The sequence below is a fragment of the Muntiacus reevesi genome, chromosome 19 (genome assembly GCF_963930625.1).
Source record: "Muntiacus reevesi chromosome 19, mMunRee1.1, whole genome shotgun sequence".
In the NCBI taxonomy this organism is placed as follows: Eukaryota; Metazoa; Chordata; class Mammalia; order Artiodactyla; family Cervidae; genus Muntiacus; species Muntiacus reevesi.
In genome coordinates this window covers 47,268,084-47,284,611 of record NC_089267.1, presented here as the reverse complement: position 1 = coordinate 47,284,611, position 16,528 = coordinate 47,268,084, and the positions used below count along the sequence as shown (strand labels likewise).

Genomic DNA, 16,528 nt, shown 5'->3' with positions numbered 1-16,528 from the left:
GATTTTTAAATTCAAAAACAAAAAAAATGTTTAACATTACATTTTAAAAAAAGCTATTAGGTCCCATTTGTTTATATTTGCTTTTATTTCCAATATTCTGGGAGGTGGGTCATAGAAGATCTTGCTGTGATTTATGTTGGAGAGTGTTTTGCCTATGTTCTCCTCTAGGAGTTTTACAGTTTCTGGTCTTACATTTAGATCTTTAACCCATTTTGAGTTTATTTTTGTGTATGGTAATGAAAATTAAAAGCTTTTGCACAACAAAGGAAACTATAAGTAAGGTGAAAAGACAGCCCTCAGATTGGGAGAAAATAATAGCAATGAGGAAACAGACAAAGGATTAATCTCAAAAATATACAAGCAACTCCTGAAGCTCAATTCCAGAAAAATAAATGACCCAATCAAAAAATGGGCCAAAGAACTAAACAGACATTTCTCCAAAGAAGACATACAGATGGCTAACAAACACATGAAAAGATGCTCCACATCACTCATTATCAGAGAAATGCAAATCAAAACCACAATGAGGTACCATTACACGCCAGTCAGGATGGCTGCTATCCAAAAGTCTACAAGCAATAAATGCTGGAGAGGGTGTGGAGAAAAGGGAACCCTCTTACACTGTTGGTGGGAATGCAAACTAGTACAGCCACTATGGAAAACAGTGTGGAGATTCCTTAAAAAACTGGAAATAGAACTGCCATATGACCCAGCAATCCCACTTCTGGGCATACACACTGAGGAATCCAGATCTGAAAGAGACACGTGCACCCCAATGTTCATCGCAGCACTGTTTATAATAGCCAGGACATGGAAGCAACCTAGATGCCCATCAGCAGATGAATGGATAAGGAAGCTGTGGTACATATACACCATGGAATATTACTCAGCCGTTAAAAAGAATTCATTTGAATCAGTTCTAATGAGATGGATGAAACTGGAGCCCATTATACAAAGTGAAGTAAGCCCGAAAGATAAAGACCATTACAGTATACTAACACATATATACGGAATTTAGAAAGATGGTAATGATGGCCCTGTATGCAGGGCAGAAGAAGAGACGCAGAAGTACAGAACAGACTTTTGAACTCTGTGGGAGAAGGTGAGGGTGGGATGTTTCGAAAGAACAGCATGTGTATTATCTGTGGTGAAACAGATCACCAGCCCAGGTGGGATGCATGAGACAAGTGCTCGGGCCTGGTGGGCTGGGAAGACCCAGAGGAATCGGGTGGAGAGGGAGGTGGGATGGGGGACCGGGATGGGGAATACGTGTAACTCTATGGCTGATTCATATCAGTGTATGACAAAACCCACTGAAAAATAAAAAATAAAATAAAATAAATAAAAAAAAGCTATTGCCACATTATAGGCAAAATCATATCACAAATTATAAACTTGGTAACATATTTCCTCTCTAGTACACAAAAAGCCTTTAGAAATCAGCAAAGGATCAAAACCCAGTAGAAAAATAGGCAAAAAATAAGAACAAATGAAAAGACATTGGGCTTTATTCAAAAAGAGAAAAATGTACACTAAAATTACCCTGAGATACCATTTTCTACCTATCAGATTGGCAAAAATTTTAAAGTTTGGTACAACAGTCTTTTGGTGAGGCTATGGAAAAACACTCTCCAAACATGTTATGTTGCTGACAAAGTGAAAACTGTATGCCTATGGAGGACAATTTGGTAATAGCTATCAAAATTACACATGCATGAATCATTTGACCCAGAAAGCTCACTTCTGTATTTATACAGATATACTTACAGACATGCTAAATAAGACACATACATTATTCATCAGAGCATTATTCATAAAGGCAAAAACACTGGAAACAACATATAAGGGACAATTAATAAGGAAGTGGTTAGAACTGGTTATAAAGGAAGAGGTTTTTTTTTTAAAAAAGGAAACTTTTTATCTTCTGATATGAAAAGTTGCTACAATATGTTATCTCAAAAAGACAGGGTCATGTATTAGTATATGCCACTTTTTGAAAAATCAAAAGGAAAAATAAACATATGTATACACACACACCACCAAATGAGAACATAAACAAAGAAAGATAACAAAGTGGTTTACAGGCAACTCTCATGTAAGAGAGTCAAGGGAATTCCCATGAGGACAGTTAGGAAGAATTTCAGAATGATGCTTACATTATCTAATGTGGGAGGCAACCAATCTAGACTGGGGCAGTGAGACTTACAAGATGGACGTATGGTTGACACCAAGATCCCTTCTGCCACTCCACCATGTTTTTCTCTGAGGACAGCATGTAGAGGGAATGAGCTGCTAATGTTGCACCCCCCCTCCCTGCTCTGCGGCCTTGGTCAGGAGAGGACACAAATTAGCACCCCAGAATTGCTCTGCTTGGGCCTGTTCCTGAGTCAGGAAGTGGGCCATGATGAACTCAGAAGCGGAAAACACGGAGCAGTCTCCAGCCTTCTGGGATGAGAAATAGTACCTGGGCCTTCCTAATCTCTTGTCAGTTGACCTTCACTTTGACAGGTGCGACTCAGAACACATTCATGACCTTGCCTACTGACCTCCCCAGAAAGAGGTCTTGTAAATTGGGAAGCCTAAGCCAGACTATGTTCCAGAGATTCTCTCAACTCATCTTTTGGGAACCATCCAATTAAGGCAGTTAAGTTTGTGCTTGTTACCTAGTTTTATGAAACTAAACAATGTGTTGTTTAAACATACAGAAGTAGCTCTCAAAACTATGGAATGATTTCTGTAAAAGTCAAAATAGTGGTTATCTGTGCTGAGGAAGAATTTGAAAAAAAGAAACAGGTAGCTTTTATGGTACTAATAATCTATTTTTTAACTCTTGAGGTGGTGGTAGGGAGGAGTGCTAATAGTATTTATAGTATGCTTTAAACTATATTTTTAAACTATATTTGTACATGTTCTTTTATATGTATGATATGTTTTATAATTATTTTTAATATTCCTCCCCAATAATTATGAAAGTAAGTTCTATTTATTAACTAGCCTATGATCAGCACATTATATTCCCTAGAACGGCTCTCTCTTCTAAGTGTATTTTAAAAGTTAATGCAAGATTCAAAAATTTAAATATATACAAAGTAGGATATAAAAGTAAACATACAACAATCCATACCATGTTACTCACTCCTAAAATATACTTACATGTGAAGGAAATTGAAATATGTGTCCCAAAAGCTATTAAATATTGAAATAATCTCCAATTCAGATTCAATAAACTTGAAAATTGATATAATTTTGATACTGTCTGAGGTAAACTTGACTTTAATACCTTGAAAAGAGAACACAACTAAAAGAAGCAAATTCGAATGGTACAAATTCCATGCAAGAGAAATATTCAACGGACTTAAATGAAAGATGCCAATAAATACCCATATAGATACCTATAAATATCATCTACAGATATAACTGTAAAAAGTCTCTCCAGCGACTAAAGACCTCTAACTCAACTTACAAGTCTATAAATTTATTCTACAATTTGAACATTTTACTAATGCAGACATGGCTTTTAATGAGCCTCTGATATATAAGCTGTAATATCACTCTCTTTTAAAAGAGTAAAAACAACGGAATTGTTTAAATTCTTAACTTTAAAACTATTAGACGTTTGCTTTTTTTATTGTATCCTAACCACAAATTTACATTCTCTGCTCTAAAAAGTGTTAAAGTTAGTTAAAAGGTAGTTCATCAAGTTGAATAAAATAAATGGGTTTAGGTCCATCTACAACCTTCATTGTTAAGAGGTGTGCTTTGAACTATTTAGATTTTAAAAAAAGACTGGTCAGAGACCTACTAACAAATGCAGCACATTAATCAATTTGCAGTATCAAGGTTCAACCAGTTCAAACCTCCTTGTTAAACTCTTTTTAAAAATAAGAATGCAAAACACATAATTTAAGTTAGCAGACCTATTCTACCTTTAAAATCATGTTACCTAATAATGGATTAAAGTGATAAATCTCTGATAATAAAAATGTAATAATACCATTAATTTAGTGATAGCTCAAACTAAAAGGAAAAAAAGAGTCAAGAAGCATATATTTCTAAGCAGAAAAGACTGCCTATAAAAGAACCCCTTTCTGTGAATTTGACTTTATTTCACAATATGAAAAAACTTATAATTTTTCCACAAATGGTCCCTTTTCTCTCTCTACTCCGCAAGGGCGAGTTATATTCCTCCACTTCACAGTCATAAGAAAAAGCCCTCAGTGAGCCAGGATGAGAGGTCAGCCATGTTTGAGCCCTCACTGGGAGTCTGGCAGCAGAGCCTTCCTTCAGCCAGGCCCGCGCGGCGCGACAGACTCCAGCAGCAGTCACCGACAGCTGTGCGTTCCCAGGCCAGACAATGCGGCTCCTGCCCGGCGCTCACTGGGCCCGACCAGCGTGACCGTCCTTGCTTACCGACAGAACAGACCCAAGACCTGACATTTCAATTCTGCCACTCCATCTAAAAGCCTCAAGCAGAGGAAGAAAGAGCTTTCAAAAACCAATGTTTCCTGTTGTACTGCCTGAGTTTTCAAGAACCTGTGAATCCCAACGCATCATTATGACAAAAGAATAATTGTAACAAAGAATGCCATCAATAAATGTAAAATAGAAAAAAAAAGTTACAAGGATAGATTTTATTGTTTTACTTGTAATATCAACACAGAAAAACATTGTAAAAAGGTGACTTTTAATTCTATTCACAATGATACATGACCGCCATGTAGTAAACATATTCCTTTAAATCTCAGGGGAAAAGGAAAAAATCATTCTGGCAACTGATGGCTTGAATTAATCCTAAGGTAACTGCTGTGTCATGGACAGGCTCAGAAGGTCAAAATCCATTTACTATTCCTAACACAGAGCATCTCTTTCTACTTTGCTACCTTGTATCAATCCCTTCAAAAAGAATATCAATTCTTATTGTATCAATCCCTTCAATAAGAATATCAATTACTAAATCAGATTCAATACTTTTTCAAATAGTGAAATAATTATGGTTACATTTTAAATAGCAACCTTAAAATGTGTATTTATACTAGTCACTGATATGATCAAGCATTAACATTAAACTTTTTTTTTTTTGGCCACACTGTGCAGCATGTGTGATCTTAGTCCCCCAACTAGGAACCAAACTTGTATCCCCTGCAGTGGAACCGCAGATGAAGTCCCTAAAATTAAAGTTTAATCAGCAGTACTGTATAGAATTAGATCATTAGTTTGGTAGTCTGAAACACTTAAGTTTGTATCTCCATTCTTGGTATCAGTTTCTAGATCTAAGAAAATGTAATGAATTATTAGCTCAGTGGGACTGTGCTAATGTTCCCAAAACTTACTCTTAACTGATTTCTTTAAAACAAATTACAGATAAAATACAATGCAGAACTACCCTTCAATTTAACGGTTTACTCAAATTATAACATTCGAAATAAGTGCAAATGTCCCCCAAAACTAGTTAGTATAATTCATTTAAGAAACTGTTTTCTTCCCAATTCAATACATAAATGAAATTGCCCATTTAAAGAGCAAACACAGACAACATATTGAACAAACATTAAATGAGCACCTACTAAGTGCAAGGCACATAGAATACCATTCCTTGAGGAGATCACAATCTAACAGAGATGACAGACCTGATTTTAAACAGAAGGTGAGTAAAAAGTAAAGTCGCTCAGTCATGTCCGACTCTTTTCGACCCCATGGACTGTAGCCTACCAGGCTCCTCTGTTCATGGGATTTTCCAGGCAAGAGTACTGGAGTGGGTTGTCATTTCCTTCTCCAGGGGATCTTCCCAACCCAGGGGTCGAACCCAGGTCTCCAGCATCGCAGACAGATGCTTCACCATCTGAGCCACAGGGAAGCCCCATCAAAATGAAGTGGAAATTCAACTTATTTAATATGATAGCCTATAAACAGCCAATTAAGGACAGAACTGTAATATATACTGTTTGATAACTAACTCATTCTTTAAGATAACTGATGAGAAATTATTAGAACCATTACTGTTTCTTCACTGAAAACTGGCCATTCAGAACAAAGAAACACTATAATGTCATGTACAATTCAAACAAAGCAGAATTAAAAAAGAAGAGATACCACCCTTCCCAGTAACAAAAGAAACACCTACCACAAGCACATCAGCCCTTCACTTGCTCCTGGTTGTTCTACTGCATATTAACATATAGATTAAGAAATATATTCCCCTTGAACAGGAAACGGGGTTTTCACCTGTTATGACAATTAGGATTGGCAGGGGCTGTCCAGAGTGCTATGTCAAGAACGATTCTGAGACTGAATCCTGACTCAGTGGAACAGCGATGAATGATTAGCAGGGTCTGCTCCAAGTGAGAAAGCAGGAAATGGGGGATATGTGCTGTATGTTGGACATGTTTAATGTCTGGCATTTTCTATGAAAAACTGTATCCTATTTGCATAGGACCCCACCAAAAAAGGTGAAAATAACTAATTTAATATTAGAGGCAACCAACAGCCACTAAATTAAGGGACAGGATTACAGCAAACACTGTTTGGGAAATCTATCTAGATCTTTACTCAACAGACCCTGACTCAGGAGACTAGGATCCCAATCCTCTAGTCCCTAAGTGAATTCTCATCCAACATGGGACAATGAGGTTTCTCTCTTTTGGGAGTTTAAAATTAGGATTCACGAGCAGCCAGTTCATCTTTATACATGTGACTGCAACATGCAAGCCGTGGAACTGCAACATGCAAGCCATGGCGGTTAGGAGCTACCATTCAGACAGGGAAGCAAAGAAGCTACTAAAGAAAATCTACAGAGCCAGAGAAACCAGGGGGAAAAGGAGAATACTTTCTGGATTTCTGAAAAACTTCCTGTCCTATATCCCCATTATCTGGAATATTAGATTCCTTTTTCTTTATTTAAGCTAGTTTTAATTAATTTCTGTTATTTATAGTCAAAGTATATAAGCTAATAAAGGATAATAGAGCTGTAAAATGATAATAAAAAATAATCTTGCAGTAGGCAGGGCAAAAAAGGGGAGGAGGATAAACAGAATAGTTTAAAAAAAAGTCAAGTTACTTTCAACTGTACATTAACATTTTGGTAAAATTCCTTCAATTTCCTAAAGAGTATATGTGATAAACATTGAGACATCTGACCTTTGTTTCTTCTGTCCTCACTGCATCCAGCAAATAATGAAGAAGTTCCTGACTGTCCTGTTGTTGAAAACTTTTAAATGCAGGGGCCCTATGATTTAAAAACAAAACAGGAAAGAAAAATAAATAAATAGTCATTTTATCAACAATATATTACTATTATTTAAAATCACCTTGAAACAACATATATTCAATATTCATACATTCAAAGGTTCAATTTACTCCTTTTTCTATAAGTAGAAGCACAAAATATGGTTACTGTTCCCATGAGGATGAGATCTTCAGGACACTGAAAACAATATAGCTAACGTTTATTAAGCGACGACTACACGTCAAGGACAGCACATGTGTCAAGCCCCACAGTACAGGATACTGAACTTTTATCTTGAGAATCTGGGGACACCCTTAAGGCACATGACATGCCACAGAATATCAAAAAACTAGGAATATACATATATACATACATACACACGCATATTTTATTTTTCAAATTTCTATGAAAGAATAAATGAATGGTTTAAAGTTAAGCCAGGTCCTTTGTGACGTATTTATTTCTAGGCACACAAGGGTTTTGCTTTAAACCATATTGGCAACATCTTGGGAAATTTACTTAAACTCTGCATACCTCAACATTCATCTTAAAAAATAAGAAAACTAAGCTAGATGATCTATAACGGCACTTTTAGATTTTATAATTCTGTAATTTTCTCACTTTATGGTATTACACCATGGGCTTCCGAGTCAGGACAGACATCCATTTAAACCCTGCCTTGTTCTCATGAAACAAGGGAAGCTACTCAACTACTGGCAGTCTCAGTTTTCTTATACATAAAATGGGGGAAAACAATCACGTCTTCAGAGCATTATGAGACATAATTTACATAAAGCACACAGCTGCAACTAAACAAATGTTAGTTCTTTCTCTTGGCGCATGTGTGCTAAGGAGCTTTCAGTCGTGTCCAACTCCTCGCTGACACTATGGACTGTAGCCCACCAGGCTCCTCTTGTCCATGGGATTCTCCAGGCAAGGATACTGGCGTGGGCTGCCATTCCCTTCTCCAGGGGATCTTCCCAACCCAGGGATCAAACCTGCATCTCTTATGTCTCCTGCGTTGGCAGGTGGGTTCTTTACCACTAGAGCCACGTGGAAAGCCCCTTTCTCTTGGTAGTCCAAGACATAACGGCAATGTCACAGTAAGTGTCAAACTACTCATATTAAGCTCTAGGAGATCTTCCCTATCCAGGGATGGAACCAGGTCTCCTGCATCACAGGCAGACTCCTAACTGACGGAGCCCCAGGGAAGCCCAGATAGGCACACTACTACTTCGTAACTCATGATCATTCATATTAAGATGGTAGATGTACCCACTTCTGACAAAGCTGATTAAAAAGAACTTTGGGAGAAAGTGGTCCTCTTTCAGTCTCCTTCATGCTGTGAAGAAACAGGAACAAGGCTGAGGTCAATGGTCCAGGGCTTGAAAGTTCCACCACTAACGGGTCCTTTAAAAACAGGATCAACTCTTTGTCAAAAATAAACAATTTTAAAATACAGTGTCATTAAAAAATCTAAGAGAGAGTTACACTGTTTAAATAATGGTTAAACCACCTCAAGTGTATTAAGAAGTTTTACTCCCTCATATACAAGGTAACTATATAAAAAGTGAAATTAAATGCCTTGCCCTGAAAAATATAGGTATTCTCATATCCTCTGCCCTTTACTTTATATAACTATTAGCTTAAGAGTGAAAAACCAATCTTTCATTGCTTTTAACTGTCCCTTCACGTGCTCTCCTAAAATTACTCATCGACTTGCTATTTGTACATATTCACAAATAATCATAAACATTTATTAGCAAAACCCCATACTCTTTTTTTCCAAATATTTTACTAACAAAATAAGGAATGGGAAATTATGTCACAAAAATACATAACCTTATACTTATTTTATGCCTACTCTTAATGATAATGAAGTACTGAGTGTTTTCTCCCTAATTTGGGGACTAAGACATTTATCACTTCTGTTCAACATATTAGTGGTGGTTTGAGCCACAACAAGGCAAGGAAAAGAAAGAAAAGGCATACAGATTACAAAGGCCCAAAGAAAACAGGTGGTGAAAGAGCAGAGATCTACACTGATAGTCCCACAACTCAGGTCAACTATTATGTCCTAAAAAACTGAGACCTAAGATTGAAAATTTCCCTCTTAGAATGACACAAACCTGTAGTGATCAGCTATAATATCTGATTGCCATACACTAATTTCACAGCTTCAGGTGTGAAATACTTAAATCTAACATCAGATCACAGTTAATAAGAAATCTTTTCAAATGCTTAGCATTACTTAGTAAAGTGGTCTTCACTAGTTCCCAAGGTGGGAACAGGGCTCCACCACAAAAATCTCAAGAGAATGAAAGGGCAGTGAGTTTACAGATTGACTTTTCAACAAAAAATACAACCATAGTGTCTTTCAAAATTGCCTCCTGGGAAGAAAAATCTAAGATTACTGCATTGGGCTAAGAAGTTTTAGTATTCCTCTTTTTTAAGAATTTCAACAGCCAGATTATGAGCTATATCTTCACTCTTTGCTCCTCTAAAACACACAGAGACAAATCAATTTCTAACTGGAATTCTAATTATTAGTGTAATACCCTCCAAGACCACCAGGAACATACTTGGAGCAGAACAAGATGGGTTCATTACCTGTTGCTTTGAGGGGGAACACATATAACGGGGAACCATGGAGTGTCTCAATCAGAGGCATTCAAAAGAACCAAGAGAGGATTTGGGTTTCAATTGGGTGGTTTAGGGAAGAAATTAATCTAAGGAAAATAATTTAAGAAAAGGTCTGCTCTCAATTGGATGCTGTAAAAAAGTGGGGTATTTCTACGATGAAATATCTCAATAAAAGGAGACTAGAATGAAGATTAAGATGTAACAAATGAAAAAAAAAGTCACAGTGACTCATCTTGGCCGAGAGAAAGCGACTGGATTTTCTCAGTGGAAGAGTAATCTTGGTTTAGACAAAAGTATTAAGCAGATTTGTTTTGTCTCATTTTAACAGTCTTGGAGTAACCTTGCTTGAGGCTGGTATTCTGTGAGGTTCACGGGAATAACACAGCCTAACTGTGGGTATCAGGCTAGCTTCCGAGTGTCAGAGGCTGCCTTTTTCCCGTTCTCACTAGGCTCCAAAAAACCTTTAGATGATCACTATTAAAATTAAATCTACCTTTAAAGGATAAAAATGTTGTATTTAAGCAAATGTCACCAATAACTATAAATTTTATAATATAAAACAAGAGACCTAGACATTTCATTCAACAAAAATCAAAACACTTTATTCTAGTATATCTATTCAAAAGCTCCCTCAGTATTTTTTGTGTTGTTTGACTTATGAGATGTTTGAAGCATAACGTATCTTAAAGCTCTGATTTTAGAAGTTTTAAGTCTTATTATTTATTTTCACAAAACACTTTTGAATTATTTTTTCAAATTCTCTGACTATCATCTCAATGGATTTCTCTGACAAGTAAGAAAAATAGATTTTGGCAACATCACCAGCTTATCTAAAAAGAGCTATTATCCAGATAATTAAACTTCTTACCAGTTGAGAGTCAGAGGAAGGAACAATCTTGAGTTTTGTACCATGTTCTTTGATTTCATTCATCAATTCAGTAAGAATGTAAGACTGTGCCAAATTCTGAAAGAAAACAAAAGTACTGTCTTCTGATTCAGTTATAATATGCCTCCAATTTCACAGAATAAATACTCTCCAAGTTTCAAATATCATCTGATATAGCAAAAATGTCTTTAGGTTTTAAGAAAATCTAACTAAATACATTTTACATTTAATAAACATCACTATTACTGACAGAGCCATGGTAAAATACAGAGGTCTTTCAGAATCACTATGGAAAAAGAAGGCATATGTACTGTATGACAATGGCTAAACTGAAAATGAAAGTCGCACAGTCATGTCTGACTCTTTGTGACCCCATGGTCTATACAGTCCATGGAATTCTCCAGGCCAGAATACTGGAGTGGGTAGCCTTTCCCTTCTCCAGGGGATCTTCCCAACCCAGGGATCGAACCCAGGTCTCCCACATGGCAGGCGGATTCTTTACCAGCTGAGCCACAAGAGAAGCCCAATGGCTAAAGACAGCCTAAAGCAATCAAAAAGAAAACAGACAAACTTCTGGACAAACATTTAGCAGTTCAAGGTGTGCAATCTGACGGCTAAGGTGTGCCAAAAAACACAAATTAACTAAAACAAACTTATACATTTTACCAAGCTTTCTCATGGCGCTTACCTGCATGACTGCGTTAAAGAAGCAAGTATTTCCTAAATTTGTAATTCCCTTTACAGATGTTACACTGCCACCTTTTCTTCCCTTATTTTTTTCACCTGCTTCACAATTTTCTTCACAAAGTTTTATGATTCTAGAAAATGCACCTAAGTTAGAGAAAACACAAAGGATATGAGATTTTAAATACATATAATTTGATACAATTTAAATATATTATTTAAAATTAAATAAGATTTTCCTCTGAATCAGTGTTTCTGAGGGGCAAGAATACAATTGGAAATAAGTAGCTCTTGTTTTGTATCTTACTGCTAAAGCAATTCATTTTAATTCATCTTAATACATACACATCCATTCTTCAAACCTCCCTGTAGAATTCCAGATGAATTTAAAAATAAAGTAGTTTAAATGAATTTTAAATAAGCAAGTAGAAAAAATCTTGGTTTCTAAATACCATTGTCCATTAAAACAAATGAAGACTCTCTGAAGAAAAGGCTGATTCTAAACCAGGGGCAGCAAAAGAGGCAAAATGAGCCTATACCATTTTTGTTATGCCAGAAAATAAGTGCTCCAAAGCAGAAAAAAGATGAGTATGGCAAATACACAGGCATCATTTTGAACAGGTTTCCAGTGGCCCAATTTGGAACAATTTGAGTATCAAAATAAAGAAGAGTGCTGATAAGAGTTATTACTCACTGAACAAAATGAGAGTGAGTCTGAATTGATAATAGACTTTTTAAATGAGGATAAAAGAAAAAAAGTTTCCTTACAAAAGAATGCCAGTTAATAAACAAGAAATGTGGTGCAATTTTAAAAACACCTTACAGTAGTAATTTGGGGATGGTATAGTTCTTGTTTTCTATAAATTAGAAACTGTCAAAATAAAATCCACGGATGCTCAAGTCTCTTATATAAAATGGCACAGTATTTACATGTAACATAAGCACATCCACCCATATACTTTAAATCATCTCTAGATCACTTATAATACCTAATACAATAAAAATGCTATGTAAATAAATAGCTGCCAATGAACAGCAAATTCAGGTTTTGCTTTTAGAAACTATCTGGAATTTTGGGGGAAATATTTCTGATCTGTGGTTGGCTGAACTCAAGGATGCAGAACCTGGGGATGGGGGGTGGGGAAGTCCACAGCATAATACAAAAAGTAAAATACGGAATACTTAAGGGTATGGTAAAGTGCATGTTTGGGGCTTACTGACTTGCATAATTAACACCGATTTGCAAATTATATCAATTCATCATGTTTAACGACTACGAAAATGAAGAAAAATTTAACATTTATGAACTGACATTATTATTATCTATTTAACAGATTTCTAAATCATTATAATTTGAAGTTTGACAGGAAACTGCCAAGTTCTCAAATCTTCTGGTTTTAAAGGAATGTTCTTTTATATTCCTTTCAACTCTCAGATTTTACAGTATTTTCAATTATATTTTTATTTACCTAATACTGACATTGGAGAGGGAAATGGCAAGCAACCCGTTCCAGTATTCTTGCCTGGAGAATCCCATGGACAGAGGAGCCTGGCAGGCTGCGGTCCATGGGGTTTCAGAGAGTTGGATACAGCTGAAGTGACTTAGCACGCACGCACGCAATACCCACATGCTGTCTTGCATTGCTAATAAACTTTTAAGTGTTTGGCTGTCTGCTTCTCCAACCAGATTCACGGAAATGAGAGAATGTCTCTTATGACTGCTCTATCCTCCACAGGGGTGTGATGTTGAAGAGAACATATATATTTTAAAAGCTCAATATAAATTAAAACCGACAACATTAAACAGCAAATACAGTCAAATTTTAGCTTTATATGTGTCCAATGACTTCTTAAGAGGAAATAAATTAAGACATCTCCTCCCCGGCACTATGAGAGATATAAAGGAGCTGAGGTGGCCCTTTTCTCAGGGACAGGAGTAGGAAAGAAACCCCATCAAGAGAAACCTCAGTGTCAGGTACTGGCAGACCGATATCATGCACACCTTGTTGGTCAAGTTAGGCTTGACTTGGAACCTGTGACGTTTGCCAAAGAAAAGGCGTCTAGCTGTAGGGCTCCAGTATCAATCAAGTGGGATGATGAACATATTTTCTTATATGATTTTTGTAAGGATTAAAGGAGCTAAACTTGCTGTGCAAAGTATCTGGCATGCTAAGCACTATGTAAATGTGTGAAAAACAGCTCAGAGAGCCCCCCGAGATTGCTATTCATACCAACACCCACAGCATCATGAGCATTGTTTGCCTGCTCTTTCTTCTCTTTAATCATTTCCTATATTTTCCGGGGATTTTCCCCTCAAGTTTATCTCATTTCTAACTGTATTTCCTAAATTGCTAATGTGAGTTTTGCCTTTTACATTGACTTCATGGTTTTTGTGATCCTGCTTTTTTTCCCTAACGTGGAAACATCTTAGTGAGAAAAACAGATCTGTGGTTTCTCAGATGTTTCTTTCACTAAACAAATCTACTACAAAGAAAAGATTTTTCCTTCAACTCAACTTTTACCCTGTGGCACAACATTTTATCATAAACTATATTACCTGTTTTTCCCCCTTTATTCCTGTTTTCCCCTTTATTCCTATGTTAATCACTATTGGCTGTTACTGGATATTTGTTATCCAGATAACGAAGAGTTGTTTTTAAATCCCAACCCTTGAATTCTGAATTAACACAGAAAAGAACTAAAAGATCTATTAAAATAGATATCTCCTCCTGTCCTTCAGATATTAAAATAAGTGATAAGAATTAAACCCCATACTAGAGCCTGGGGACAAAGCTTGGTACAATCAATGGAGAGGGTCACTGAAGTACAGAGGCCAGGCGTAGAGAAAAGGAAAAGCGGGAAAAGGCCAGACAGTATTCAAACTTGCAAGGAAATGTAAAGGCAAATGAAAAAAGCCAGCCAGTGCTTAAGGAGCCCTGCGCAAACAAGAGTAAGCCCCATGCCGATCCTGGCTTGCAAATGGGAGTAAGCCACCTTTTAATCACATCTGATATTCTGACTGAAGTCCAGGGTTGGCAGATTTCAGGCTCTCATTGTCGGTGTTGCCACTGGATGGTTTCACAGTGATTTTAAAGAGGTTTAGGATGAAAGAATAATTAAATCCAAGCAGTGTCCCGTCTTTTGGGGCAAGGCTGTTGCTGTGATTTTACAAAAGTCATTCGCCAACTGGTTAAGTGATTTGCCCAGAATTAAAAATGATAATCTTTTGATTATAAATCCATTGTCATTTTGCCAGGTAATTTCTCTTCAGTGGTTTATGCACAATTAGAAGAATTACAAAAAAACAGCAGGCAAGATTTGTACAGATTTGACTGTTCTCAATCCCTAACAAATATGACTTCTCACAAGTATTCCCTTTAGTTAACGTTCTTAATAAACGTTGCCATGTTTTAGCTTATTATGAAAATAGAGTGGCTGGGAGAAATAAACTATATAGATATTAACTCTATATAAATATATACTATATATCTATAAATTATATTTATTATTCACTTGGGAAAATACTTCCAGAACTAAATTACATTTTAATCTTATAAGGCCAAATAATATTTATTTGTTAAACCATAAAGTGCAAATGATTTATGTATCTGTATACCACATTTACCCATCAGTTTTCAAAACATCTGGGATAGCATCTTAAAGTAAACAATGTTCATAAGACCATCTGGTCAAAACTGCAGGCAAAAAAAAGCATAAGCATATGGAAAACCAGATTTTACCCTTCCCTTCAGCAGTGAGGGATGACAAATGTCAAACCGAGATACATCCACGCTTCACTGTGCGATGCTTTTCAGCACCACCTGGCTCTCCGAGCAGAGCCACCAAATATGGACAGCACTGCCAGGAAGAACATATCCACGGGCGATGGCAATAAAAACAGTTTATTTCATGGTTAAATAGCTACTTCACACAAGTGGCAAGAGTCTGTCTTGTTGACTTTTACATGTACCTCTGTGATAACACGTTCAAAATTAATTATGCTATTAGGCTTGAATATTAAATAGATCAGATAATAGGACTAGAAAACGGACTGACATTTTCTAAGAACTATTTATATGTACCCTATTTCAAGTGCACATTTTACATTTTACTAAGCAGCATGGTTACAAGGAAACAGTTATATATGAAACAGTTTATATAATTATATTTAAACTATAAATGTAAAATTTAACAGTTCAAATAAAATTGCTTTATTAAATGTCCACTGTGTACCAGGTAAGGTATGTACCACTATCTGTAACTATTTATAATTGCCTATGATTTATGACTAGAGCATAAGGAATTGACACACCGTGAATAGCATAGAGAAATTTAGCCTTAGATTCATGATTACACCATGGTAAAACTTTTAGAAACTAAATATCTGTGTACATTTGCTTACTGAAACTGTCAGCTGTGAGTTTAAGGTTCTAGTTGAAAACAAGGGTGTTTGAATCAGTCTCTCAATTATCTGACCTACAGACAGGTATGCATTTTAGTAAAATGCAATTTATTATTTCCAAAGTAGAATAATTATCGATCATTTTGTTTTTAGAGACAACAAAGCTTTCTCAATCTGGCAGCGATTTTAGATCACATTCACTTTAAGAACTCTTCCTTTATGAACACAGAATGAATGCACTATGGGCTGAACTTCAAGATGTTTTGAAGGATGGTATAATTAAAAGGACAAAGCTGCTACAACAATAACAAAAAAATAAACTAGACAAAGTCTTCATCATTTGCTGGCTGAAGCACCAGTAGAGCCAAAATAAAGAGAAAAAACAATGTTCTCAAAATTTGGCTAAGACTATCTAAAAAGTAATCTTAAGTACCTCAAATTTTGAGTAATTTTTGAGTAATTACTCAAATTTTTGAGTAATCTTAAGTACCTCAAAACTTTAAGTACCTCATTTTCCATAAAAATGAGTCCAACACAAAGATTCCCTACCTTTTAAACCAACTCTAGATATTAAATTATAAACTTTAAAAAATGCTTAATGAAAAAAAAGTCCTTAATGTACCAGAAAATTTTGAGTGAATATCTTTATAACCTTAATACAAAAGACTTTCAAAGCGTGACCTCAAAGGCT

The 16,528-nt window shown here is 36.0% G+C and overlaps 1 protein-coding gene across 9 annotated transcripts in view; it reads right to left on the bottom strand.

Moving 5' to 3' along the window:
* USP45 (ubiquitin specific peptidase 45) overlaps positions 1-16,528 on the bottom strand; it is a 57,659-nt gene that overhangs the window by 23,412 nt on the left and 17,719 nt on the right. For 8 of the 9 annotated variants that reach the window (XM_065911258.1, XM_065911263.1, XM_065911262.1 and 5 more), the window contains exons 6-9: positions 11,440-11,582; positions 10,734-10,829; positions 8,502-8,632; positions 7,135-7,222 (exon numbers count right to left, since the gene is read on the bottom strand). In XM_065911258.1, the coding sequence (XP_065767330.1) occupies positions 7,135-7,222; positions 8,502-8,632; positions 10,734-10,829; positions 11,440-11,582 (458 nt within the window). Of the gene's footprint in view, positions 1-7,134; positions 7,223-8,501; positions 8,653-10,733; positions 10,830-11,439; positions 11,583-16,528 lie in introns of those variants that run through there. The other variant, XM_065911265.1, reaches the window with a different exon arrangement.